The sequence below is a fragment of the Pogona vitticeps genome, chromosome 12 (genome assembly GCF_051106095.1).
Source record: "Pogona vitticeps strain Pit_001003342236 chromosome 12, PviZW2.1, whole genome shotgun sequence".
Classification (NCBI taxonomy): Eukaryota; Metazoa; Chordata; class Lepidosauria; order Squamata; family Agamidae; genus Pogona; species Pogona vitticeps.
The window spans coordinates 1,413,042-1,438,674 of record NC_135794.1 but is presented as its reverse complement, the minus strand read 5'-3'; the positions used below and the strand labels follow the sequence as shown (position 1 = coordinate 1,438,674).

Below are 25,633 nucleotides of genomic sequence, written 5' to 3'. Positions count from 1 at the left end.
GTGTGTGTCAACAACTTTCTTCAGTCCGTCCAGGAACTCTGGCTAAGCAGAATGGCCGGCTTGTAGGGAAGAGTCTTGGGTCTAAGAAAAGAGATTTTCCCTTTATTTCACCATTTAATTATTCACCTCTCATCTCTGAGAGGCTGAAACCTCTGATGCTCACATGCCTACTGCAGGGAGGAAGGTATGCCAGAGTTAATTGTTTGATAAGGTAACGAGGATGATCCAGGGGACTGGAAACCAGGCCCTTTGAGGAAAGACGGAAAGTACTAGGCCTGCTTAGCCTTGAGAAAAGACGACTGTGCTGAGATAGATTTAGCTGAATATCAGGGAAAAAATTCCTAACTGTTAGAGGAGTACAACAATGGAATCAGTTACCTTGAGAAAATTGGACCACCCTCTATTCAGATCTGCTTTGATTTGGATTCCTGCACTGAGCAGGGGTTTGGATTCGATGGCCTTAGAGGCCCTTTCCAATTCATTCTATGATTCTGTCATTAGACTTCTTCAATAGGCTTTGATGTTTTGTAGTTGCCAGTGAGAATTACATGATCCGGAACTGCCAGCAAGCAGGAGGGAGGTATGCAGTCAGTGCCGCTAGATTGTTATAGTGGGAAGAGCAGTTTTTTTTTTACTACAACACCAGGTATCCTGCAGCTGGCATGGTTGAGAGTATTTTGAGAGTTTCTTCTTTTTAAAGGACCTTCTCTAAGCTCTGGAGAGAAGCTTATTCTCAGCCTACTTCCTTGTTAGAGCATCTTGGCTGGAGTTGACTTGTGAGCCATTCTGACTGCTTCTGTAGGGTTTGGAGTTCAAGTAGGGGTCGGGAGAGGCTTTGAATGATTTCATCCTAGGGAATTTGCTTCTCATATATGTATCAGCGTTTAGGTTAAAGGCGTCAGGCATCGCCATGCGTGCGCAGAGCAGTTTTTGTTAAAAAGGAAAATACTTGCAACTGTCCTGCGAGGTAGAACAGCACCCGAGGCCACCCCCCCCCCTAGGCTTTGGAGCTTGAGTAGAATTTGGAAATATGTTCCTCCAAGCTCCCAAGCTAGCTCTTTTAGGGCCGTCCATTTTGTAGGAAGGGGTGGAGCCTAAGAAGAAGCTCTGGGACTGGGGTATTAAAGACTGCCGGTTGCGAAGAGGTTGCTCCTATGGAGTTCTCCAAGGTGCTGAAAAGTCCCTCCTTCCTTCCCATTGGCTTCTGCTGCAAGTCTGAACCTCTTGAGAACAGCAGAAAGCAGAGCAGAACAGGAGCCTTTAAGCTGCTCATCCACAGTTAGAACCAGGCAGTGCCATGATCACACCCAATCCTGGTCTCCTTCCTTCCTTCCTTCCTTCCTTCCTTCCTTCCTTCCTCTCAGAGATACATTTTCTCTCAGTGATGTAAAAGTGGTGCTTTTAGAGTAAGGTTTTGGGGCAGTGATCTAGATCAGTGGCTCCCAACCTTGGGTCCAGAGATGCTCTTGGATGGCAACTCCTAGAAATCCTGGCCAGCCCAGCTCATAGTGAAGGCTTCTGGGAGTTGTAGTCCAAGAACATCTGGGGGCCCGAGGTTGGGAACCACTGGTCTACCTCTTCACACAGTAGAATGAACCAAAAGGGACCTGCGAACCCAGGACCATTTGGGGCGTTGTCTGCCTACGTTCTTGGGAGGAAGCCCCATTTCGCTGAGCGGGCCTTGCTTGAGAGCAGACCTGGGTAAGATTGCACCATAAAGGGTTTTCAGATGTACATTGTTTTCTGAAGTTAGCCTCCTAGGAGAAAATGGTTCAGAAAATGGAGGGGGGGGATGATACCTGTGAGATTTATGGCAGCTCTGCCCCCACCCCTTTTTTTCCTTTTTGCAGGAACACGTTGAGCTTGTGTGTTCATATATTAGGGGTGCTTTGCCTCTTCATGATGAGCTAGGATTGAGCAAAAGTAACAGCAGCAGTCCAAGAGTAATTGTGACCTCCGCATCATCTCTAGTGGGTCCTCAAAAGGACCTCTCTGGTAGTGAAGCAAACGTCCCTGATTGTGAAAAAGAGGGTGCTTATTCAAGAGATGCAACACATGTTGCTATAGGAATATGTTGAGCAGACCTAGGTATGAAATAATAGCCTGAAAAGCTAGGATTGGATGATCACAGCCCACTCCCTTATGAATAGCCAAGTGAGTTCTTTCTTTCTTTCTTTCTTTCTTTCTTTCTTTCTTTCTTTCTTTCTTTCTTTCTGAATGCTCCTTAGAATCATTCATCAAGTTAACGATAATGATCTGCTCCGCATGGCAGTTCTCCTAAGATGGGTCTGATTACAGAGCAGTTCAACTTCTGTGACCCAACATGGAGCAGATTAAAACACAAAGCATTCCGTTTTTGAATGTTCAGAGCACAGGGAGCGACCCCATCAGCACTTTCCTCTTTGCAAACCCTGCTGAAGAGGACCGGGAGATGTGAAATGGGAGATGTACCTTAATTTTATTCGTCAGACTGCACCCGACTTCTCCAGTTGCATGGAGCCTGGCTGCAGGAGACAGACAGTTCCATAAAAGGGGAGGGGGGAGAAATGTAGTAGAAACCCCCAAAACACAAGCACAGTGTGGGACTGAAAGCAGTTAACCTGCAGTACTGCAGCCAAAACTCTGCTCACAACCTGGGTTCAATCCCCGGTAACCCACTTGAGGTTCACCGTTAGCCTTCCATCCTTCTGAGGTTGGTAAATTGAGTACCCAGCTTCCTAGTGGGAGGGGTGTGTATAGCCTGAATAATTAAATTGTAAACTACCCAAAGAATACTTTGAGCACTATGGGGCAATACATAAGCAATAAACTTGACTTTTGCTTTCATTTCCTTTGCTTTGCTTTTGCTTTGCTTGGAAAGGGAGGATTCCTGTCTCTTTCATGGCTACAGAGACCACGGCTGTAAAGGTTCAAGCCAGGCCATCTGTTTCATTCACATCTCCAGTTCCCCGTTACAGTTTTCTGATTGATGCCCAGCCTTCTCCGCTATCCTCCATTGGATTGTTCTTGATCATGTTCGCCCTCTTTGGGGGACCTTTTTTTAAAATAATTAAAGTATTGTCCTTTTGCCTATGGTTGGGTTCCCCCAGGCCCCGGTGTTACCTTCCCTCTGATTTCATAGAGTGGCCCCATTTTGGCCGGGGTCCCGTTGGCACCCAACCCCGATGAGCTCACCAGTCGGGGAAACAGCTCTTTCATTGACTGACAGATTCCCCCCCCCTGCACCCCCCTGGAAGTCCGCAATGAGGAAGCGGGCCTTGGCGAATCTGGAAACCTAACGTTGAACTTTTGCTCGCTTTGCACGCTCAGCTCTGTCGGGTTTTCTGGCAGCGCAAATTCCTGACTCATCGGAGGAGGCTGAAGACGGGACCCCCTCGGTTTCCTGCCGGACTTCCTCTCCAAACTTGCTGAGCTGGGAAGAGACAGAAATCTAAGAGGACCAAACAGCTGGCCGGGGAATGGGGGGAGAGGGCTTGTTTTTCTTACAAAGGTGGTTCCTGCCAGCATTCCTCTCCTCTGGACGTCACTTCGGGAGAACTCAAGATTCAGCCAAACTTACGTTGACTGGGTGGGAACCTCCATTTCACACTTGATGGTTTTCATAAGGCGGGCCTGACCATTCTCCAATTCAGAAGGGAGATACAGTGGTGCCTTGCAAGACAAAGGTAATTTGTTCCGCGAATAGCGCTGTCTTGTGAAATTTTCATCTTGTGAAAAGTGGTTTCCCATAGGAATGCATTGCAATGCATTCCTATGGGAAACCTCGCAAGACGAATGAATTATTTTCGTCTTGCGAGGCATCGGTCTTGTGGGGAAAAATCGTCTTGCAAAGCACGGCCATAGAAGAAGTCGTCTTGCAAGTCACCAACATGACCGCAATACGCTTTCATCTTGTGAATTTTTCATCCGGTGAGGTGTTTGTCTTGCGAGGTACCACTGTACTGGCACACATCTTCTGCTGGTGTTCTCCTAGGTGGCTTGGCACCAGCATCAAACCTTATGCCTTCAAATTCTGGCCGTCTCAGGTGTGCTTCATTTGCTAGCCTTCTGTGTAATGCTACCCGTCCCCCCCAGGGACTTCGCTCTTGTCTATGGCGGGGTCTGTTTTCAGTCCCTGGACTCAAGCACAAGGTACTTGGAGGGTTTGAAAAAAGAGAGTGAGAGAAAGGCCATTGAATGTTACATTTGAGAAGGAACTCATTACACGTTTCATTCCTTACTGGCAACCAGCTTGCCATTATCATTACCGTTGCTTCCATCATGCGAGCATCATTAAAAGACAATATTTAAAAGCTAAAAACAACCAGTATACAAATATTTTAAAAGAAGTAAACAAGTATTATATTACAAAGGGTAAATAAAATCAATACTGAAATCACATTCAAAGCAGAAAAATACAGTCATCCACCTAAAAAACCCACTCGGGTATCAAGTCACCGTGGGAAAGCTTGCCTGAAGAGAAAGGCTTTTGCATGCTTGTGGAAGGATGGGGCCTGACTAGAGTACGGTGGCAGGGAGTTCCAAAGTCCGAGAACATTGACAGAGAAGGCCCTCTCCTGTGTGTCCCCACCAAATGCACCTGTGAAGGTGGTGGGACTGAGTTGATAAAGGAAGATGTGGTCCGTGAGATAGCTTGGATTCAAGCCGTTCAGGTCTTTATAGGTTAAAACCAGCCCTTTGAATTGTGCCCAGAAATGGATCGGCAGCCAGTGGAGCTAGTGCAACAGGGGAGTTATACGTTCCCTGTAAGCAGCCCCAGTTAACAATCTGGTGGCGGCATTTTGGACCCATTGGAGTTTCTGAGCACTGTCCAAAGACACCCCCATGTAAAGCATGTTTTGGTGGGTGCTGTGTTACTGTGTACACCTATGTTGGGTAGGTAGAAGAAGATGATTATCCTTCCATCTTCTTTAATGCTTTGCCTTTTGGCTTTATTGCAGAAACTTTATGGAAACGGTTAACTTTCAGTTTGCAAACCAGTCAAAGTGCCTCCCAGTGGAAAGGTAGAATGCAAATAGAAATTAAAATGGAATCGAGATTTATCTGGCCTTCGATCCAGGCTCAGAATTCTGCGCCACCGTAGCCGGCGACTCTGGGCCAGGCCCCCCAATTATTTCCAAAGCCCCTGAAGGAGCCAGGTTCCTTTGAAGGCTCAACGGGACAGAGGGGAGCCTGCTGCTTTTTCCAGACTCATTAATTTATCTCGCTTCGACTAACCTAACTTGCAGGGTTTTAACAAGGCACCTCAGAGCCCTCTCCTTTGGATGCCAACTTCAGCCACTTGGAGGAATTATGTTGCATTTATTTAACAGGTGCAATAAATATTTATGGTCCTCTGCAGGGAGGTAAATGTAGGCTGAAGCCGCCAGGCGTTTCGTATGTTTCTCCATTCGCTATGAGACACACCTTTGAATGCTCATTCTGTTCCCGTGGCTCGTCTGTTGCTTTCCTCGTTTCTACACGGAGCGCCCTTCTGCCAGGGGCTGGGCATGTCGAGGTGCCTCTCTCTGTGTCCGAAAGAAAGAGAGAGAGAGAGATTTTGGACGGGGGGGGAGATCATATTTCTGAAATACTGTCTCAGTCTTTCAAAAATGTGCTGCACCTCCCGGACTCCTCTGGTTGAAGGTGTTGGTTTTTGGTTTTCTAGTTTACACTTATGAAACAAGACAGTCTTCTATGGTTGACCTGATTTTCACAAGTTCTGTTCCCGTCATGTGACTTGTCTTTAGGCCAGAATGGCCGAACCCAGCATCTTGGAGATCTGTGAGGACTTCAGTTTCCATCAGTCTCAGCCACTTAAGCTGCTGTTTGTACTGGGCTGGGAAGATGGGAGTTGTAGTCAATTACACCCTGGAGTGTGTGGGTTGAGAGAGGTGGGCCTGAGCTGCGTCTCCCCCTCGGAGGGCCAGAACACCCCCCTTTGCTTCCTTTTGAGGTGCAAGGAGCAGGAGGAAGGCCCCGATCCACCTGGATGACACATGAGCAGTTTGACCATGCCTGACGGGCCCTTGTGCGGTGCTTCTGCTGTTGTTGTGCAGATTTCAGAATGAAATTGAAGGCCACCTTGACCCTTGGTTCCCTTTATTTAGAGCAGGTCTGGATCCCTCCCTGGACGGCTAGGCACAGGGTTTCACGCTTTTTACCAGAACCTGCGGCAAAAAGAACGACCGCTGTTCCGTGAACTGGGTTTGCGAATCGCAGTCCCAGACTCCATCCGTGGGTCGCTTGGGTTAAGTGAGGTTTGTGTGAGGTAAAGGCATTCTCTGCTGCCACTCAGAGCGGGCCCAACAGAGCCAGAGAGGTACAAAAGCTATCTGACCAGGCGTAAAGCTGCTGGACTGTGTCCCGACCGTGTGAGGCCGGGTGCTGTTCCAAACCCGAAGAACATCAGTGGGTAAAAAGATCACGAGCCCATAATTTCCAAGGACGGGGGGTTTCCAGGAAGCCATCCCACGGTGCTTTTGCTTTGTTTCTGCTTCTTCAGGTGATGTAGACAAGACACCTGCCAGGGATCCCTCAAGATGGTTGCCTTGTCACTCAAGATCTGCGTCCGCCACTGCAATGTGGTCAAGACTATGCAGTTTGAGCCCTCGACGGCGGTCTACGACGCCTGCCGCGTGATCCGCGAACGGGTCCCGGAGGCTCAAACCGGGCAAGGTGAGTTGGCGGCAGGAGGGACGCGCAGCTCGGCTGGGCCCTCCTCCAGGCCTTCGGGGGTGGGTTCTTTTTTTTGTAAAATCCCTGCGCGTTCGGGTAGAGCAAGAGCGCAAGCCTCCGGACGGACGTGTGGAGGGCGAGAGCAAAGGAAAGAACGAAGCCTAGACTTCTCCCTCCACCTCTGAGCATGTACGGTGTGCCTGCTGAGGAGAGTGAGGGTGGTGGGGAGGAGGAAACAGCAGGGGTGAATCCTGATGGGAAGCACTTTGTGGAGGAAGAGAAGAAGGTCTGACCTCCTGAAAGATCCTGCTCCCCACAGACTCCTACTGGATGGGGCCAGTTCAGTCCATCTTGACTTCTTCGAGACCTCCTGCCTTCAACGATGCTTTCGGGAGTAAATGAGTCGGAGATATCTGCCATACAGCTCCACTCAAAAGACAGAGGCAGTGGGCTTTGGAAGATGCAAAAATGCCACCTTTCCACCTTCAAAAAAAGTTTTAATTAAACTCGCACGCATGCCAAAAGTGTGTTCAGCTTTTCACGCTAACTAGGGATGGGCGCAAATTGCCAGTTCGGCAGTTCGGTGCAGTTAGTTTCCCAGCCGAAGAGCTGGTCCGGGGTTCAGCGCTCCCCCCTCTCTGAAGGGCACCCACTTGGTAGCAGCACCCTGCCCCGCCTCCTCTGGGTGTTGACTCCGAGTGGGTGCCCGCTGGAGGGGCAGGATGCTGAACCACCAGTCAGCTGTTCAGGCTGGAAACGAACCACATCGAACCGGTGGTTCGTGCCCATCTCTGTTCGTAACCCACCCAGTTCTTCCTAGCATTACCCTCCACCGCCCACCTTGGTAATCGAGTGTGTAGACTTCTGCCTGGGACTCTTTCCATGACATACAGGTTGTTCATACAGGGGGAGGGGGCCCCCAAAGGCAGGACATGCTCCCAGCATTGCAGCGTTCAGGTTTGCTTTCTCCTTCTCCCCATTCTCCTGTTGTTTGGGCAAACTTCAGGATCACCCCTGGGGTTTAGGATGGGATAGAGAAGCCCAAGTCCTGCAGCTAGACCTCGTCCATGGTTGTCCGGCGGGTCTCCCAGCTTTGACGGACAGCCTTTTCCCATTATTTTAAAAACTTGAGAAGCCTCTCGTTCGTCTTCGTAACCAGCAAGGACAGCTCAAAGCTCAAATACACTTGGAATAGTTCGTCCTGCCCTTTTGTCCTGCCCTCCACCAGAGAGGGGCCTTCGCAAAATGTCTCTGAAATGTAATTCATTTCTTGGGCTCAACGAGTTAAACTCAGAGGCCAGCCATGCCAGGGTGACGGATGAAGATGGAAAAACTCAACAGCCACCCGTCTTGTAAACGGAGAACTCAGCCAGACGTGCAGTGAACGGGTAGCTTAGGATGATGGACGCTGATGGAGTGGAGGCATTCACTTTAAATGGCTGGGTATTATTTGCTTCATTACTTTCGAGCAGAGCTTTCATTAATTAGCACACTGAGTGATTAAAAGGGTTGCCGATGGAGCTTCCGGGCTGCTGTTCCCTCTCGGTCCCTGGTGGGCACGTCTCCATGGCCTCCAGGCATCTTAACCCCCCACCCCCCATGGGTCATCCTTCATGTTTTGTTTTCGCTCCGTGGCCTTTGCTGCCCTGCCGGCCATTTCCAGCAAGGGAGACTACCAACCCCTTGATCTTCGGATGTTTCAGCTGCCAGGATCGTGTGATGTTATCATGGCTAATTCTTCCCTCTTTGAACATTCTTGCTTATCTTCTCCCCCAATATAAAAAATGGCCTTTTAAAGTCTCTCTCTCCTGTTTTCTGTAGACAATGTTAAGTCTTTCTCTCATCTTCTCCAAAACAGCTAATTAATTCTTCCAAACTTTGAAGTGGATTGAATTAAGTGAGCCAATTACAGGAAAGAGAGGAGAAAGGGAGGGAGGGCCAGTCGGAGGAGGAGAAAGCGTGGGGCAGAGAAGGGGAAGAAGGGAAGGGAGCAGGGGAGTCAAAGCGAGGTCATGTCTTTTAGCTTTAATTGACTCAGGGCAGTTGGGTGCAGCTTTCCATCTGAAAAGCAAATCAGGGCGGTTTGCAATAATGCAATGAGACAAATGTTTGAATGCAGTAAAGCAATTGAATCAGTTGCCGTTATTTACTGTCAAGTCACTGCTGATTTATGGTAACCCTGCAAATGAGCCATCTCCCAAATGCCCTGTCCTCCACAGCCCTGCTCAGCCTGTGGTCTCCTTTAGGAATCAGTCCATCTCGTACTGGGTCTTCCTCATTTCCTGTGGCCTTCCTCCTTTCCCAGCGTTATTGTTTCTTACAGAGCCTTCTCGTCATGTGCCCCAAATAGGATAGCCCTCAATTTCAACTTTTTTTTTTTGCTTCCAGAGAGAAGCAAAAAGGTAGATTCGATCTTGGACCCACTTGTTCCTCTTTCTGGCAGTCCAGGGTATCTGCGAAGCTCTCCTTCATCAACACATTTCAAATGAATCCTTTTTTCCCCCCCTCCCTTGTCAGCTCTCTTTACTGTCCGGCTTTCCCAATAAGGTCTGTTTTTAAAAAAAAAAAAATCATCAAAGCAGGAGTCATGTTAACTAACAGAAAAATGGCCTAAATGAGTAGGTAATTCATTAATGGATTAGTGAAAACACTCAACAGTGGGAGCCTGCCTGATCGGAATAGGAAATTTCATGGTTTTGTGGTTGTGTAGGAAACTTCATATGGCATAGGAATTTAGGAACGGAGAGTACTGTATATTTGTTCCAAGCTCTGTGAAGTCCCTTCTCTTTCTGTCTTTCTTTCTCAGCCTCTGATTATGGCTTGTTCCTGTCTGATGAAGATCCACGGAAAGGCATCTGGCTGGAAGCAGGAAGGACCCTGGATTACTACATGCTGCGGAATGGGGTACGTCCGAAATCTGTGCCCTCTTCTGCGGGGCCTTGTGTTTATAAAGAAGTAGCGCTTCGGAGAGGTGCTAGGTTGGACTGTGCAATTCCCAGAATCTCCCACCCAGCTTCATTTAGTTGTCGTCCAAAACCAAAAAGCCTACAATTTTACTAAGCTCAGCTCAAGGGTCTTGCCTGTGTTGGCATGACGTGAATGTTTATAAAGTGGGAGAGAGCGGTAATTTACTATTTAGAGCAGGCTGGGTTTCTGGAAGGGACTCAAAATGAACCAATGAGTCTGTCCCAGCTCTGCTCAAAAGTTTGTCCCAAAAGCTTGTGAGACCTGAGGAGGGAACTGCCCTCAAGGAATAATTCTTGCAGCAGGTTGATATTCACTGCGAGTAAAAGGTGCAAAGGAAAGGGGAGAGGCAGAAGCCTGGAGACCAATCCCTAGGCCCATTTGGTTTCTGAAATTCATTTCCTTTTTAAGAAAAGGCCTTTGTCCCTCTGTCAGTGCCATACAATATCTCTATGACCGACTTTCTAGGACATTTTGGAATACAAGAAGAAGCAGAGGCCGCAGAAAATACGGATGCTGGACGGCTCCGTGAAGACCGTGATGGTGGACGACTCCAAAACAGTCGGGGAACTGCTGGTCACCATTTGCAGCCGGATAGGTACCGTGCAGAAATGGCTTAAAAGCAACGGGGTCTAATTTTGGGCTCGTAACCTGGAGGGGAGACGAAGGGTGACCGCCTGGCCGAGTTCCCCCTGGACCCAGTTCCCCCTGCACCCCTGACACCTTCCCAAATTTAAAAAGAATTTTAAAAGGTTGACATGCTGTGAGACATCTCCTAGAAGGCGAAGAGGGCAGTTTCCCCTACCAGCTCGCTTAAGGCCCAGAGAACTTGTTTTTTCCGCAAATGGGAGTGATTTGTGAGGATTTTGGTTTTGAAGATATTTCACCCATATAGACTGCCAAGGGTGTACCGAAATAGGGCCCACCCACGTCCTAGAGGCCACAATGTGTATTTTTTTTGTAAAGTGGGTACCCCTCTTCACAGTCCTGAGTGCATGTGTAGCCCCCAGCTTCTTGGGAAGCTGCCCACGTCTGTCACATACGAAGGATGATGAATAACACTCAAGGGCACTGCGGAGCATTGAAGGGGGCATTGTGCTCTTTATTTTCATCTCCGATCGGTGAACCGATGGGCTGATCAGATCAGATATAAGCACAATTGCAGGCTAATGAGCAGAGCTAAAGCATGCCACATAGCGCGTGTCTGTGTGTTCGGCTGGTTTTTGGTTCATCCTCTGGTATGTGTGTGTCTTGGTGTGTTTCTCTCCCCCACCAGTTTCTGCTCCTTAGGTTTACATCCTGCTTGCTGTTCTAGGAATAACCAATTATGAAGAGTACTCTTTAATCCAAGAAAGCAACGAAGAGAAAAAAGAGGAGAACACAGGGACGCTGAAGAAGGACCGCACGCTATTACGGGACGAGAAGAAAATGGAGAAGCTGAAAGCGAAGCTGCACACGGATGATGACTGTGAGTCCTGCCTCCTGCGAGGGGAAACCCGTTTCTTTTTTTCCCCCTTTTTATCGTCTGCTTTGCGGCTTCTAAACACAGAGAAATATCTCTCTCTGCGCCTTTCAGGAACGACAGTTAAGACCCTATAAACCACCAAGATAGCGAGTAGAAAAAAAAATGGCACCGAAGATCATTTTTGAAAACAGCCCCAACATAAAATCTAGGGAAAATAATACCAGTCAAAGGATTTTCAAATATATTTTTGAAACGCAGAGAACAGAACAGGGGTGAAGGCAGTGGCGTTCATCGTTTGGCTGGAAAAGCGTGGCGTTGTGAGCCGGGGGTCTTGACGGGGGAGCTTTCCTGCGTTGAGGGGCCTCCACAGACAAGCCCCAGTCCAGGCCAGTTTTATATGTTAAAATAAATCAGGGGAGAGACTTCCCACGGGATGTGCGCACCTCCGTTTCAGAGCAAGTGGCTGTTCTAATGTATTGCCTGATCAGCCATAAGAGTAAGTGAGCTTCCGGTCCATTATTCCCCCACCCCACCCCCAAGATGTCGCTGTTCCTAGTGTCACGCTCCGTGCGTTCATCGTTGCCGCCTTGCACAAACAGGCAGAGAAGACGTTTCCGTTGCAAGCAGCCATGGGGCATTTGGGGATTTTTTCGTTTGTTTTTTTAAAAAACTTTTTCGAAACTCTCTTCAGATCCCGTCTTTTTTTTTGGGACGAGCTCCTGGCCTCTGTGATGTGACCCATCCTACATGCCGCTGCTTCTCCTGATTTAACCCCTTCCCCTTCTCCCTTCCTCTGTGGTGTCTTGCAAACACCTGGGGGGCAGAGACCTATCTCTGAGCGCCATGCACATTTTAGGGCACATTCGTCAACATTCGTCTGTCTACCCAAATTCGCTGAACCCGAATCCACTCCTCCTTCCAGCTGCTCATCTCCATTGCAAACAAGCAGGGCGGACGGACAGAGATTTTTTAAAAGCAAGTGGGGGGTGGATTTCCCCTCTCGTACCGAAGGCACGCCTATAGAAACGCACTCATCCTGTTCATTGAGTGTGGAGGCTTGGAACCAGCCGTTCCCCTTGATTTAATTAAATGTGCGGAGTACGGGGATGTGAAACTTTGGACCTGAGACTGAAACAATGGGGGGAGGTGTTGCTAGGCAACTGCTACATGTCTTCTTTCTAACCCCATCACCACCATGTTCCTCCCCCACCCCCGAAAATAGCCTCGGGTTGCTGCTTGCCTTAATAGTTAAAGGAATTCTATTTAGATCTGAAGTTGTTATTATTCTCTTTCTCTCTCTTAATCTCGTTTACCATGGACGTTTGGAAATCCACGTCGCTGTGCGGTTTCTCTCCGTTGAGCTCTGCTGTATAAAATATCAATCGTGTTTGCAAACGAAGGGGAAACCATCTTTCCCTTCTTCGGTCACTTCAGCCGCCATCCACGGGGAAGGTTCCCGGTGCCCAAAACGTGGCAGAGGGTTAGGGTTTTCACCATGTTTTGGTGTTTTTTTTTCCCAGTAGGCCTGATCCTGGCCTCACCTCCCATGCAGGTTGGAAGGCTGTTCTTCCATTCCAAATCGGGACCTAGCAAAGGAACAAAAAACCCAACAAGAGGCAGAGGGGGGGGGGGCTTCAGAAAATTAAGCCCTATTAGGGGGCCGCTGTTCCTCTGTTGTAGCGGCCAAATCCAGGCAGTGCCCCTTGTTCTGCAAAGGTTGGGGGGGAGGGAAGGCTGCCCGTTCCTTGCAATCCTTAAATTAAACTGCTTTAAGGAAGATGGAGAATGGTGTTATGCCAGATCAGAAGGCTTGTCCAACTAGGCCAGAAGGAGCTGCTTTGGCTTCCCTTCCTCCGTGCCTCTACACGTGCGCCCAATGCTCTCATTCCTCACCATGAGCTGTGATGGTTAAGACTGATGGGTGTTGTAGTCCAGCCGTATCTGTAACGGACACACACCAACACCGGCGTGGAGTCTGTGCTTTGAAGGGAAGGGGGCCACTTGGCGGTTCTCTTGCAGGTCCCTGTAATGCCGTTTGAGGAGGTTGGACTTTCACAGCCGGAATGCGCGACTCTTTGTATTCGCAGAGGGTAGCAGAGAGAGGAAAGCGCAGCGGGGCTGATGGGCCTTGTTTCCTTCTTCCTTTTAGTAAACTGGCTAGATCACAGTCGGACGTTTCGGGAGCAAGGGGTGGACGAGAACGAGACGCTGCTGCTAAGGCGCAAGTTCTTCTATTCGGACCAGAATGTCGATTCGAGAGACCCCGTCCAGCTCAACCTGTTGTATGTCCAGGTACGCAAAACTCTTGAGTGGAGAAATCTTCCTTCCAGAAAATACTATCTTCTGAGCAGCTGCCCTGGGTTCTTTCATGATGCGGACATCCCCACCTTCAGGAACGTGGGGAGCCTTTGGGCTGCGAGACGCTCATGATGCACATTCAGCAGCATCCTTAGAAGGACCAATAAATGTGAAGGGACCACCTCAGTTCTTTTCTTCAGTCTATCTAGGCATCTTGTGCAAGAGAATGTTCCCCTAATGAGAGATGAAGGAAACTCTCTTAGACCGGTCAGATGGTTTCTGTGCTGAGCCAGTATTTCCTGCTCTGACGGGCAGCCGAACCTCTAGAACAAGTTTTTCATGCCTTCTTCTCTTCCTTTCCATGTTTTTTTGTGTGTTTCATTTTTTGTTTGTTTTAATCATGGAGGCACCGGGAGGTCGACCTGGAGATAAGTTCTGTGCAGCAAAAGATGCTCTAGCCTTGAGTTCCTGCCGTTTCCCCATCAGGGCATGGCGAGGGTGAAAAAAAAAATAATCCCGACAGGATGAGATAATTTGATAGGGAATGTTAAGGCCTGGTGAAATTTCTTGCTTCCAAGTTCTTAAACAAATCTGCACTGCTGCTTATTTTGGAGTGGTTCACCTGAGTTGTGAATCAAATTTAGAAAGTGGTGGATTACTCGAAAAAACGAAAGCTGGCAATTTTGTGCAAAAGGCCATACTCGGAAAGGAATGCCTGGAATTTCCTCACCAGGTGGGACCAGAATGTTGAGCCTCCTCATCTTCACAGATGATAATAAGTAGTTACTCTGCAGTGGATTGTATAGGAGGGCAGAAAAAGACGTGGACCTAGAAATCAGGAAAATAACTCGTTTTTCTTGTGCGTGTGTGCGGTTGGAGATTTCAGTTGCTTTAGCAGAGTCGTGCCATCGTGTAGTGAAGGAACATCTGTATTTAAGTGATGGTTTAGGAGCTATTTTTCCTCAAAGGCCTTAGCCGGTTGGGTCACCGATTCTAGGAGTAGTGGCCCAAAACAAGCAACTTTGCAATCTCTGGTTTTTGAAATTCTAAATTAAGCAAAACATCCCGAGTTTCCGAAGTCACGTGTGAAGGCGCCAAGAAAGGGTGGCATGTTGGATCCCCCTTCCAATGGGTTCTTGGTTACGATCCGGCCTCTCTCTGTCTTTCCAGGCCCGGGACGATATTCTGAACGGTTCCCATCCGGTCTCCTTTGAGAAGGCGTGTGAATTCGGAGGTTTCCAAGCGCAGATCCAGTTTGGACCTCACGTCGAGCACAAGCACAAGCCGGGGTTTCTCGAGTAAGTTGGTCCGGAAACTCGCCGTCTCAAGCTAGCCATTTCCAGGACGGTTCTAGCCCAGTCGTTTTCGGGGTGTGTTCTGGGGAGAGATGGGGTGGGGTTTGCCAAAAGCAAATCCGGGGATTCTTGCTGAGAAAACTGGTCCCTGTGGCCAAGAGAACGTGTGAGCAGAGCCAAAGAAGCTTGAGAAGAAACTGCTTTTCTGGGACTACAAATCCCAACGTCCAGCAGCCATGCTGGGGATTGTAGTCCAAAAGATAACTTTCCCAGGCTGTAACCAAATCTGACACAGAGAGAGAGAGAGAGAGAGAGATTTCTTCAGGCTAAAGCTACATCCCCTACAGAAGGAGCTGTTGGGGAGGAGGGGCAGAAGTGGGAAATAGGGGATTATGGGCTATGCGAACATCATCCCCTGAGCAGAAGGTTTGCACAGGAGGCCGAAGGAACAGGCTTGCTCGTTCAGCCGCCGTGCGCCGATTCTTCCTCTCGCGTTCCTTCTGTCAGCCACTTCGCCCATCAAGCTTTGGTCAAATCGTTGTAAAAATCATGCTTCTGGACAGCTTGTGTGCCTTCGTTATCTTGGCCTTCCCTTCCCCTCCCCCGCCCGGGCTCCCTAATTGGTTGTGTAACAGTTGCATAACTGACAGAGCTTTCCTTCAGGGGCTGGTTTGCTGCTCCATTTCTCCCCCCCCCCCACCTGATGTCCTGGGTTAATTCCTGTCGTTGTTACTCGTGGTTCTGGCTTAAGGCTACGTGACCTGGTTTCCAGCATCAGAGGGTTCTTGTCTAGAGATGGGCACGGACCACTGATTGGGTGGTTTGTGTTGGTTCGGAGGTTCATGCTGGCCCATTTATGGGCGGAGCAAATGTCCGACACTTCCCTGCCCTGCCTCCTCCAGCAGACGCCGACTTCAGGGGCAGTGCCTGCTGATGAACAGACTGGCGCGAACCATCCAACGGCCAGTTCCTGCCCATCTCTGTTCTTGTCTCCTTGGGATGACCTGGATGTTGTTTTTCGGTTTCCATCTGTCGCTTCCCAGCAGCAATGCTCCCCAAGGTTCATCAGAAGAAGGGACAGGGTGGAAGTCTGTAGGGTCTGTAACCAAACCTGGTCAAGCGCTGGAAGAAGGTTTTCACCACCACCACCATCAACCCAAGATGCTCTCAGAGGGAATCAGCAAAGCAGCCAAACTGCAAGTTAATTAGACAAGGGGGAATCGCCTTTGTCCAGTTACTCACAAGGAGGTGCCAACTGAGCAGGATTCGCTTCGCGTGCACCTGAAATATCTACCCCAGCCAGATTTTAGGAAGGATATTTTTCTGACTATGCTTCCCAGAATTCCCCAGACAGAAGAGGCTGTCCCGTGCTGAGGCTGCCTCTCAGCCCATCTAGGCTAATGTTGCCCACACGGGCTGGCAGCAGCTCTCTGGGGTTTTGAAAAGAAACAGAAACAGCATGATGGCCCCTTATTCCATTTGGCAGAATTTTCTGCAGACAGCCCCAGTCTAAGAAGTGACGAAGAAAGAGAACGGTGGTTGTGGGTTTTTCGGGCTCTTTGGCCGTGTTCTGAAGGTTGTTCTTCTTAACGATTCGCCAGTCTCTGCGGCCGGCATCTTCGGAGGACTGGAGCAGGAACTCTGTCCATGCTCTGTTCCTACTCCAGAGTTCCTACTCCAGTCCTCTGAAGATGCCAGCCACGGAGATTGACGAAACGTCAGGAAGGACAACCTTCAGAACACGGCCAAAGAGCCTGAAAAACCCACAAAAACCATCAGATCCCGTCCATGAAAGCCTTCAAGAATACAAGAAAGAGAACCTCAGAAGGGCGCCTCTGGATGATCCAGTCCAGTCTCTTTAACACCTGCTGTTTTTTTGAATCGGCTCTTCCTAGGGTAACCCTTTTGCCTTTGCCAATTTGAAACACAATAATTTAATCATGCTGGAATATTTGTAGCTTTGTAAATAGGTGCTGTGCCCTTCAGCCGGAGTAAACGTTCTGGTCAAAGGTCAAATTAAAATGAGTTCCTGATTGATTTCTCAGCAGCTTCCTTCACTCCTCTCCTCCCACCCAACAACACACGCTCTCTCTCTTTACGGATGATTATGCTTTGATTGGTCAAGGTCTCTTCCAAAAGACAACCTTGAGCCTCCACAGTTCCATTGTCCTAAGGAATAGAAGATGTTCATTGTAATTTCTGCTGAGCTGTTGGCCTAAATAAAGGAGTCTCTCTGAATTTCTGACATCCCTTTACAGCCTGAATAATAAAGCATTGAAACCTGAAGGGGGGGGGGGAAGGTAACAACAGGAGCTGGCAATAACAAAGGTCCCCTTCTGCAGCTTTGGTGCCAGTTCTTTGCAGGCTTATTACTTCCAGCCTGTGTACTAGATTCCAACTCCTATCAGCCTCAGCTAAACATGGGTAGTGGTCAGGGACGATGGGAGATTTGGTACATTTTGGAGGGCACCAGTTCCCCATCCCTGATCAAGAGCAGAGACTGTTTCACACCAGTCCACCTGGAATTGTACCTGGGTTAGATTTGTATTTGTTTTCTGACCTCCGTTTGCTGTATCTGCACACTGACTGCATTTGTGACCAGCCATACTGTGGTTTGTTGAAACATGGTTTGTTGTGATGTGCAAACCAACCCATGTTTAACCACACATAGTTGATTAAGCAGCCAGTGTTATAAACTGAATCCCTTGTTTGTTCTTTGCTTAAGGACTGTGGCTTATTTAAATCATGGCTTGTTGTGACATTCAAACCCCCAACTGTGGTTTGTTTGTAAAAGGGGAAATAAGAAAATAAAGAAAGAAAACAACCCCCCCCCCAAAAAAAACCCAGAGTTGGTGAAGAGAGGTTTACAGGGAATTAGTGGGCGTTTTGTCACCTTCTGTGCAAATTGTGGTTTAAACAACAAACCATGGCTTATTAAGATGTGCAAGCACAGTTGATTGGTTGGTTGATTGATTGATTTGGCAGCTTAAGATGATTTAGCTTCTCCAGTACTAGGATTTTGGTTAAATATTGCTCCTCATGCAAACCATTTACTTTGAAAAAAAATTTCAACTGCACCCAAAGCATCTCATGATGCATCAAGACGTATGCTGGCTTCCAAGGCTTTTAAAAAGGAGAAGAAATTAGCATTCTTCCTAATTAACATTTATGATGCAAGGAAGCACTAAAAAGTACAAATAATTGTTAAAGACCATGAAACCAATGCTAAAATTAAATACTGAATTAGAGAAGCTAGACTTTTAGTATTAGTCTCAAAATTACAGCAGTTCCAATGAATTCTTCCGTTGAGATTTACTGGATTATTATTTTTTCCGAGCCATGTACATAAATTTGCCTTGGGCACATAGATAAGCAGTAAGACAACCTATGCATTTAAAAAATAAATAAATAAAATTGAGACCATGATAGAATGGACTCTGCTGGAATGGAAAGAGACAAAGCAATTTTTTTGTGCAGATATTTTGAGTGGGCCTGGAGGAGCAAGGAACTGAGTTATTTCCATGGGTTTATCCACATGGTTTACGAGAGAGGGGTCAGGTGCATAGGGTGGAGCTGGCATGCCAAATCTTGGTTGGATCCGTGCTTCACTCCCCTACCCAAGAAAGTTTTTGAGGTGGAGTCTCTTGATTGGTTGTGCCCCTGAATGGGAGGGTGGTGGCTAGCCAATCAGGGAACACCTCAGCTGAAAGGTACCATGAACCCAATGCTCAGCATCCACTGTCTGTAAACTCTAATGCTGCAAAAATTGAGGAAGAGGCAGTCACGTCGTCGTTAATTGTGGTTTGTTGTTTCTTCCAGTCTAAAAGAATTCCTTCCGAAAGAATACATCAAGCAAAGAGGGGCTGAGAAAAGGATATTTCAGGTAATTAAGGGGATGATTTTTCTATCCCACTGCTCCTTCTGTAGATACGTTGTGTTCCGTTTTATTTTATTTTTATTTTTTTGCTTTCGTAACACTGTGCCTTTGCTTCAGCAATGAACTAGCACTAACTCAAGTGTAAAAGAAGCAGACGGCTTTCTCTCTTCTTCTTTCCCCCCTTTGGCAAACTTGCTATTCGTAATTCCAGCGTTGTGTGTGCTTGGGAGATTTTTCTGCTGTTCGGTGCATTTTCTTCCAGAAATGAGCACGTTTGACAGTTCCCGACTGTGAGATGAAATTCAAAAAGGAGCACGTTTTCAGGGGAGAAAATGCATGGTTATGCAAGGGCTTTGGTGGTCCACTTTGTCTGTACCGTCATGTTGGTTTCGTCTTGTCGCTAAAGCTTTAATACCCAGCATTCCGCGTGCTGCCGATTTCCATGAACTGTTGTAGAGCGTTGTGTGGTAGAGCGCTAACTATTTGTAGATAAAGTGCTGTAATTGCAAAACATCATTGCAGCTGGTAGTGTTCTGGTGGCATGCTGAATACCATTTTAATTAGATATCTCCCTAGTTGCCTGCCTCAATACCTGGTACTCTCTAGAGCCGTGTTTCCCAACCTGGCATCCCCAAATGTTCTTGGACTGCAACTCCCAGAAATCCTGCCCAGCACAGCTTGTGGTGAAGGCTTGTGGGAGTTTCAGTCCAAGAACATCTGGATACCCCAGGTTGGGAAATACAGCTCTAGATATTGGGGGAATACCATTGACTCCAGCCAGCATGGCCATGGAGAAAATGGGAGCGGCGCTCTGAGACCTCGTGAATGCTCCAAGCTGGGTGAGGCCAAAATGGAGCTTTGATCTTCAGTGGGTGAGTTGGGGGTCAGCTGCTGGGTAACCTATCTGGTGGTAAGTTTTAAGATAATTCTAAGATCCCAAAACGCACAATCGGACGAAAGTTGGATCTGATGTCTGTAAAGGCGGAAAAACCTTCATTTGAAATCAGAGCCTCCAGAGATGATGGAGGATAAAATAATGGCGAAATTGAGATTTTAGAAAAGTCAGAAGAGCATGAATCTTAATCCCGTGTTTCAGTGTCAGATTTTGAGCAAGCCAAAGCTCTAGAGGGAGAAAGAAGCTCCTGTCGTCCACTGAGAATTTCCCCGGGTTCTCCATCTCCTCTCGGCTTGGGTATGAGACCCAACAAGCGGATGACTGTTGCAGAAAATATGGAAGAGTTCTCCTCTTTTCTAGGCATATGGAGAAGAGTGATCTGGAAGGTACCACGTAGATGAAGCAATACCAGGTCATCGTCATCTTGGAACTGCAGAAGCCCAGGGGGAAACCCATCTTCTGGCTCCATAGTCAGAGACCTAAATCACTGCGCTATCCAGCAGTTCCCATGCAAGAGGATGGTCTGTTCCACCCTATTGCTCTTCAGGAGATTCCTTATAGGTCTGGATGGACTCCCTGGCATTTTCATATTTGGTCAAAGCAAGATGGTGCAACAGAAGCGAAAGCCTTGCTAGACATCTCTCACCTCTGTGGTTTTAAGACCCCCGTGGGAGCAATTATCGCCTCCAGGAGCATTTGAACCCAAAGGTAAAGCCAACGTGATGGAAAAGCCAGTTCTGCCTGATCACCCCTTCTGCCATCAGGACCAAAGACACCTGCCAAGAATTGAAAACCCAGCAAGGTATCTCGACTGAGGATTCCAGCTGGCGATTCCAGAATGGACAAAGATTCAGGAACCCCAACCAGCGTCACGTTAATCCAGTCATCTTCAGCCAGGAGTAGCGGATTTCAGATCCCATCCGCCCCCCACCAGGAAGACCCATGTTCAGAAGTCCTGGGAGGTCTCGTTGAATCCCTACGAGAGTGCCAGGTTGAGGAAGGCTGACTGACACTGTCATTTGGTGGTTGGTTCAGAAGTGCTAGATAGCTCAGTGGTTTTAGGTCTCTGGCTACGGAGCCAGAGGTTCGGAGTTCGATTCTCCCCAATGGGCCTCCTTGAAAAGGGGCTGGATTGGATGACCCACAGGGTCCCTTCCAGCCATGCAGTTCCAAGGGGATGAGGAGGACTTCCATGGGCAGCAGGCGTTGTGCAGGTTTGATGGGGTCGTGTACTAGAGCGAACCGCATACATTTAAAAAGTGTTTATCTCTGGGACTTTGGCTGAGGGTTCAACGCAAAGCCCACCCTGGTTTCTGGCTTCGTCGGCCAAGCGAGGAAATGAGTTCTGTTCTACAGCGTCTGATCTTTGAGCCCAGGTTCTCTTCAGCCATCATCTTCGTTTGCAACTCTTCTCGTTTGAGGATGTTAAAGAGCGAAACAGGAAGGAGGTTCCTTTGCTTGGGACCCAAGTTTATATTTTTGGGGATCAAGTTTTTTCCTGGTCTTAAGCCTGGATGCTGGATTCTGAAGAGAGTGTTTCCTTAATAGGCTTCGGTGTTGACGTTGGCATTGCTTTGGGTTGTCTGTCGCTTCCTCTTCCTTGAGAGTGAGACGGCTTATTCTTTGCACCATCGCGGCTGTTACGTGCGGTCAGGTTGTCTCTGATTTAGGGTGACCCTGTGAATGAACCCTCCCCACCATGTCTTGTCCTCCTCTGACCAGCTCAGCTCTTGCAAAGCTCAAGCCTGTGGCTTCCTTTAAGGCGTTGATCGGTCTCGGATTTCAGCCAACAGTCTACTGCTGCTGGTGCAGGGCTGCTTTGGTGGTATAAACGGAAAGTGCTCCCAGGTTTTTGAATGAGGAGGGTCCCCATTCAGACAGCAAATTTATGCTTGCTTTTCATATTACGTACATGTTTATCATGATTCCTTGGTTGGATTTCTTTTTCAGTGCTTTTTTAAAAATTGGGCCTTAAAGAAACTTCAAGACAGAACAGTTTGCAAGCTAAGATAATCATAGTGTGGCAACCCGAGCTATAAAAGACAGAAGAACAGGCTAAAATACCAGCAGGCAATCCATCTTGTACATTAAGATGGATTCAAAATGAAATACCAGTGGGAATCTAACAGTGGTGGGTTTAAAAAAAAAAAAAAAACATTTCTCATTTCTGCATCCAGGCGCTTCCTGCTGAATGTGGTTGCTGGGGATGATGGGAATGGTAGTCATCTGGAGGGCACTGTTTGGGGAAAACTGTGCCGCTTCAGTCTGTAGGTGAGCTCTCCAGATGCGACTAGACTACATCTCCCATTAGCCCTAGCAAGCAGAGCTAATATTGAGAAATGCTGGCAATATAGTCCTAAAGCATGGAGGTGCGTACTTTTTTCCCCCCATCCTCCTTGTGAGGAGAAGGTTCACATGAGCACAGCTCCCTCATTGTATTGGAGCCTATTCCCTGCATATACCAAACTGCAGGAAGAAAGCTAGCCTAGAACCCTTAACCCCTGGCTTTCCATGCGCAGGGAATTATTTTCCATGGAAAAGCAAGAAATTTATGGAGGAAGTCACCCAGCGTCTGTAACGGGGCTGCCGAGGCGCAGCTTAAGCACCCCTTTGGAGGGCCTAGGCTGAGGTTCCTTGGTCTCTTGGAGAGAAAGGCAGGAAGAGGTGCTAGAATCACACAGATGGTCGCGGCTGGGCCTGCTTTTCATTGCCTGCCACTGACGGATGGCCATTGATGTTGGCCGCTCTGCGAAGGCAGAGCCGGGAAGATGCCCGACGTCTATTTCCATTGGGCTGGCCGCAGATGAGAGCAATCTTGTCAGCACTGAGGAAATGTCATTGCACAGGGAAGTAGCACATCCCTGGGAGGATCTTGAGGATTAATGAAGACATGCACACGGACGCGCGCTCTCTCTCGCTCTCTCTCTGTCACACACACACACACACTCTTACTTGCAGGTTTGCAAATAAGAAACAGCAATTCAGTCAAAGCTTTTATTGCTCCAGCTGCTGGTGGAGGGGGAAACATTTCCTGTCTACGAGAAGGAAAGGAAGACACATTTGCCTAGCTTTTCCTCCAGCCTCCTTTTCGGGGAATGTGACAGCATTGCTGAATTGCCACTCTTGTAGACGGAGGTGATGGGAGCTTAGAACAGAAAAGCACCTGGCGGGGGGGGGGGAAAGACCCCTCGAGGAGCTTCTGGGGAGGGCCATCTTCCTTCGGAAAGGTATACAACAAGCATCTGTGTGGAGGGGGCGGTTGTGTGTCGCCAAGTCTATAAAAAGCATTGGTGTGGTTTTGTGGAAACGACAGCGCTGCCTGCGAGGAGGACTTTTCTGGGCTCGGGAGCGGAAGACTTTCCCAGGGATACGATCAGCTGAACGACGGGGGCTTCTCCTCGGATCCTTGCCACCCGCGACCGAGCAGCTGAGAAATTCACTGTGAATGGAAATAAGGGTGCACTTTAAGGCAAAATGAAACGGATATGTTTTGGACTTGCTTTTCCTTCAGCTCTGAATAGTATAGGCTTGAATCCAGATGGCAGTCCCAAATAGAGTAGACCCATTGAATCTATGGACTTTACATGGCTCTGGACTCACCTTTCAGCAGCCTGCTCAGCGGGCCTTCTTGCATTGAGGCTGGCAAATAGCCTTGGGCAACGCTTTACTTAATTTTGGCCTAACGTGATATACTAGGAGGTTTGGTTTTCTCTTTTTCATTCTTTATCTATACCTCCTTTTTTTCTTGACTCGTTTGGGTCTCCCCTCCAAAATATTGTTTTATGCTGTTTTCAGTCTTGTTCTGCCTGCCCCAAGAAAAAAAGCAGTACAGAAGCCCAATCAAAGCAATGAGTTAATCGATCCGTACTGCACTTGGCCTCTCTTGGCAGAGAGGTGCCAGCCTTTCACCGTGGGGCCAGCCCTATCATTAGGCCGAGTGCAGTGGCCCCTTCTCGGCCAGCAGCTTTTGACTCTTAAGAAAGGGAACCAAACTGTAACTTTTGATATTGTACATATTTCTACTGCTAACAAAGGGTCGAGGTTTTTCTGCCACGTGTGCCAAATCACACAGGAATCTTTTGTGCACCATATATTTGACAAGGGTGTTGGAGATGTGGCGTACGGTGTCCAATTTTGTGAACGTTGTGCTATTTTCCCCCCTCTCTCTTCCATTTTCCTCCTTCCTCGGATGCTTTGGGAAGCAGAAAAGCAACTGACTTTTATCATGTGTCACCTCACGACCTCAGGGATCTCTTGGGACAATTAGATCATACGGCCTAATGAATGTTAATGAAACATAAGAGGATCATGGTTTCTCCCATAGAAGATGCAAATTCCCACATGGGGTTGGTTCGTTGAGTATGTTCCAAATCATTTGGGGAAACGCTTAAAAGATACCAAAACTTAGCAATAGGAAACAAGAGACTTTCTTTTTTTCCCTTGCTGATTGGTCTTAAAAATGGTTACAGAATGATCATTTGTGTGTGTGTGTGTGTGTGTGTGTGTGTGTGTATGTGTCTTTTTACAGGAACACAAAAACTGTGGCGAAATGACGGAAATCGAGGCCAAGGTGAAGTACGTGAAGTTGGCCCGCTCTCTGAGAACCTACGGGGTCTCCTTTTTCCTTGTTAAGGTAAGGAGCGAATTTTAGCCGTGACGGGATTAACGACTAAATTCCATTGTTTGTTGCTTCTTATGGAAGGCTTGGCTGTGCGAGGACCTGACCCAGGATTTTTCCAGGTCAGAGAACTTCAGCTTCTGGCGAGAACTTAAAAACCCACAAACTCTCAGTCTGCCACTTAAAACGCAGCCGGCATGAAACTTGTTTGGAAGACTGAGATCCCTGTGCGAATTCCTCGGCCCCTCCCTTCCAGGCATACAATGGATAGAAATCTGATCGAGCAAACCCAAGGGAGTTTGTTTAAAAAAAGTAATAGAGTAGAATCCTTTAAAAACACGCTTCCTTGTTTGTATAAAAGATATAATTGTCACTTTCCTGCTTGCCAGGTTCGCTCGCTCTGACTTGACTTTGGAAGCCCTCGTGATCGCAGATGCATTTTGCTCCATGGCATCACTATGAAGCCAAGTCAGAGCAAGGGCAACAGTTTATATCTTTCCCTCTGCTATTAATTAATACCAGCTAATGACCAGCCATGGTCTATGGTTGTATCCCTGTCTCTCTAAATGGTGCAGACTCTTAAACCCACATCTCAGGGGCTGCTGGAAAACTCAGTTCACCCCCTACTATCTCATGCTTGTTGAAGGAATGTTCTTTGCTGAAAATGAATTCTGTTCTTGAAGAGTTCCGATGCTTCTTTGCCAGTCAGCTCCCGGCATTATTTGCAAGGAGGTTCGCCACCCTGCAAGGGAAATGATTTGTTCATCAAGGACAAAATGGCTCTCCTAGAGGGCTAAGTGATACAACTTAATCATTTGCCAAATACCAAGAGGACTTAAAAAGTTCTGCTGCTGGGTGGCTTCAAACTGGCAACACCCCATACCAATCACAATACAATTACTCTGATCGTTATTTAACTCCAGTGGCAAGCTGGGGTCTTTTAACTTTAAAATGTAGATTACATGTCTCAAAAGTACTGATTAAAGCAATGTGCAATTAAGTCACATCAAAACCCTTAAAGTGAAACGTCTAGCTGTGATACCTGCATTAAGCAAAGTTTCTGGTGGGAAACAAGCGTTCTTCTTCATGGCCTCTGTGAATGGCTTTAGACTGTGCCTGCGCAGGACTCCTTGGAATATTCTAGAGCTTAAAAACATTTTATTAGTAGGACATTCCCCCGTGGCGTGCATGCTCGTAGAACTCTGGTTACAGGTAAGTAACCTCTCTTTCCCTCTCTGTACTCCATCAATTAGGATAACTTGGACACAGTAAGAAGCAACCCTAAGGTACATCGTTCTTGAGTTATAAAGAGTCTGGCGAGACTCCCTGAGAGTTGCACCATCAGATACACGGTTGCATAGCTTTATGCTTGTCAGTGTAATGCTCTGGATAAGCTAGGATAGTCGTTCAAATCCCATTCATCTATTCAGCTTTCTGGATAACCTTAGGAATGCTGACAAAATAGTATTGAATAGAAAAGCATGTGGGGACCACCATGATCTCCTAGGGAAGAGCCTGAGTGAAATGAAACAAATCATAAATTCTTTCTTGTGTTGCAAAAAAA

The 25,633-nt window shown here is 47.8% G+C and overlaps 1 protein-coding gene across 5 annotated transcripts in view; it reads left to right on the top strand.

Moving 5' to 3' along the window:
• TLN2 (talin 2) overlaps positions 1–25,633 on the top strand; it is a 116,116-nt gene that overhangs the window by 36,263 nt on the left and 54,220 nt on the right. For all 5 annotated transcript variants that reach the window (XM_072982279.2, XM_072982280.2, XM_078381213.1 and 2 more), the window contains exons 2-9: positions 6,485–6,657; positions 9,464–9,561; positions 10,090–10,219; positions 10,937–11,089; positions 13,236–13,378; positions 14,555–14,682; positions 18,499–18,562; positions 23,980–24,084. In XM_072982279.2, the coding sequence (XP_072838380.2) occupies positions 6,522–6,657; positions 9,464–9,561; positions 10,090–10,219; positions 10,937–11,089; positions 13,236–13,378; positions 14,555–14,682; positions 18,499–18,562; positions 23,980–24,084 (957 nt within the window). In that variant the 5' untranslated portion in view covers positions 6,485–6,521. The remainder of the gene's footprint in view (positions 1–6,484; positions 6,658–9,463; positions 9,562–10,089; positions 10,220–10,936; positions 11,090–13,235; positions 13,379–14,554; positions 14,683–18,498; positions 18,563–23,979; positions 24,085–25,633) is intronic.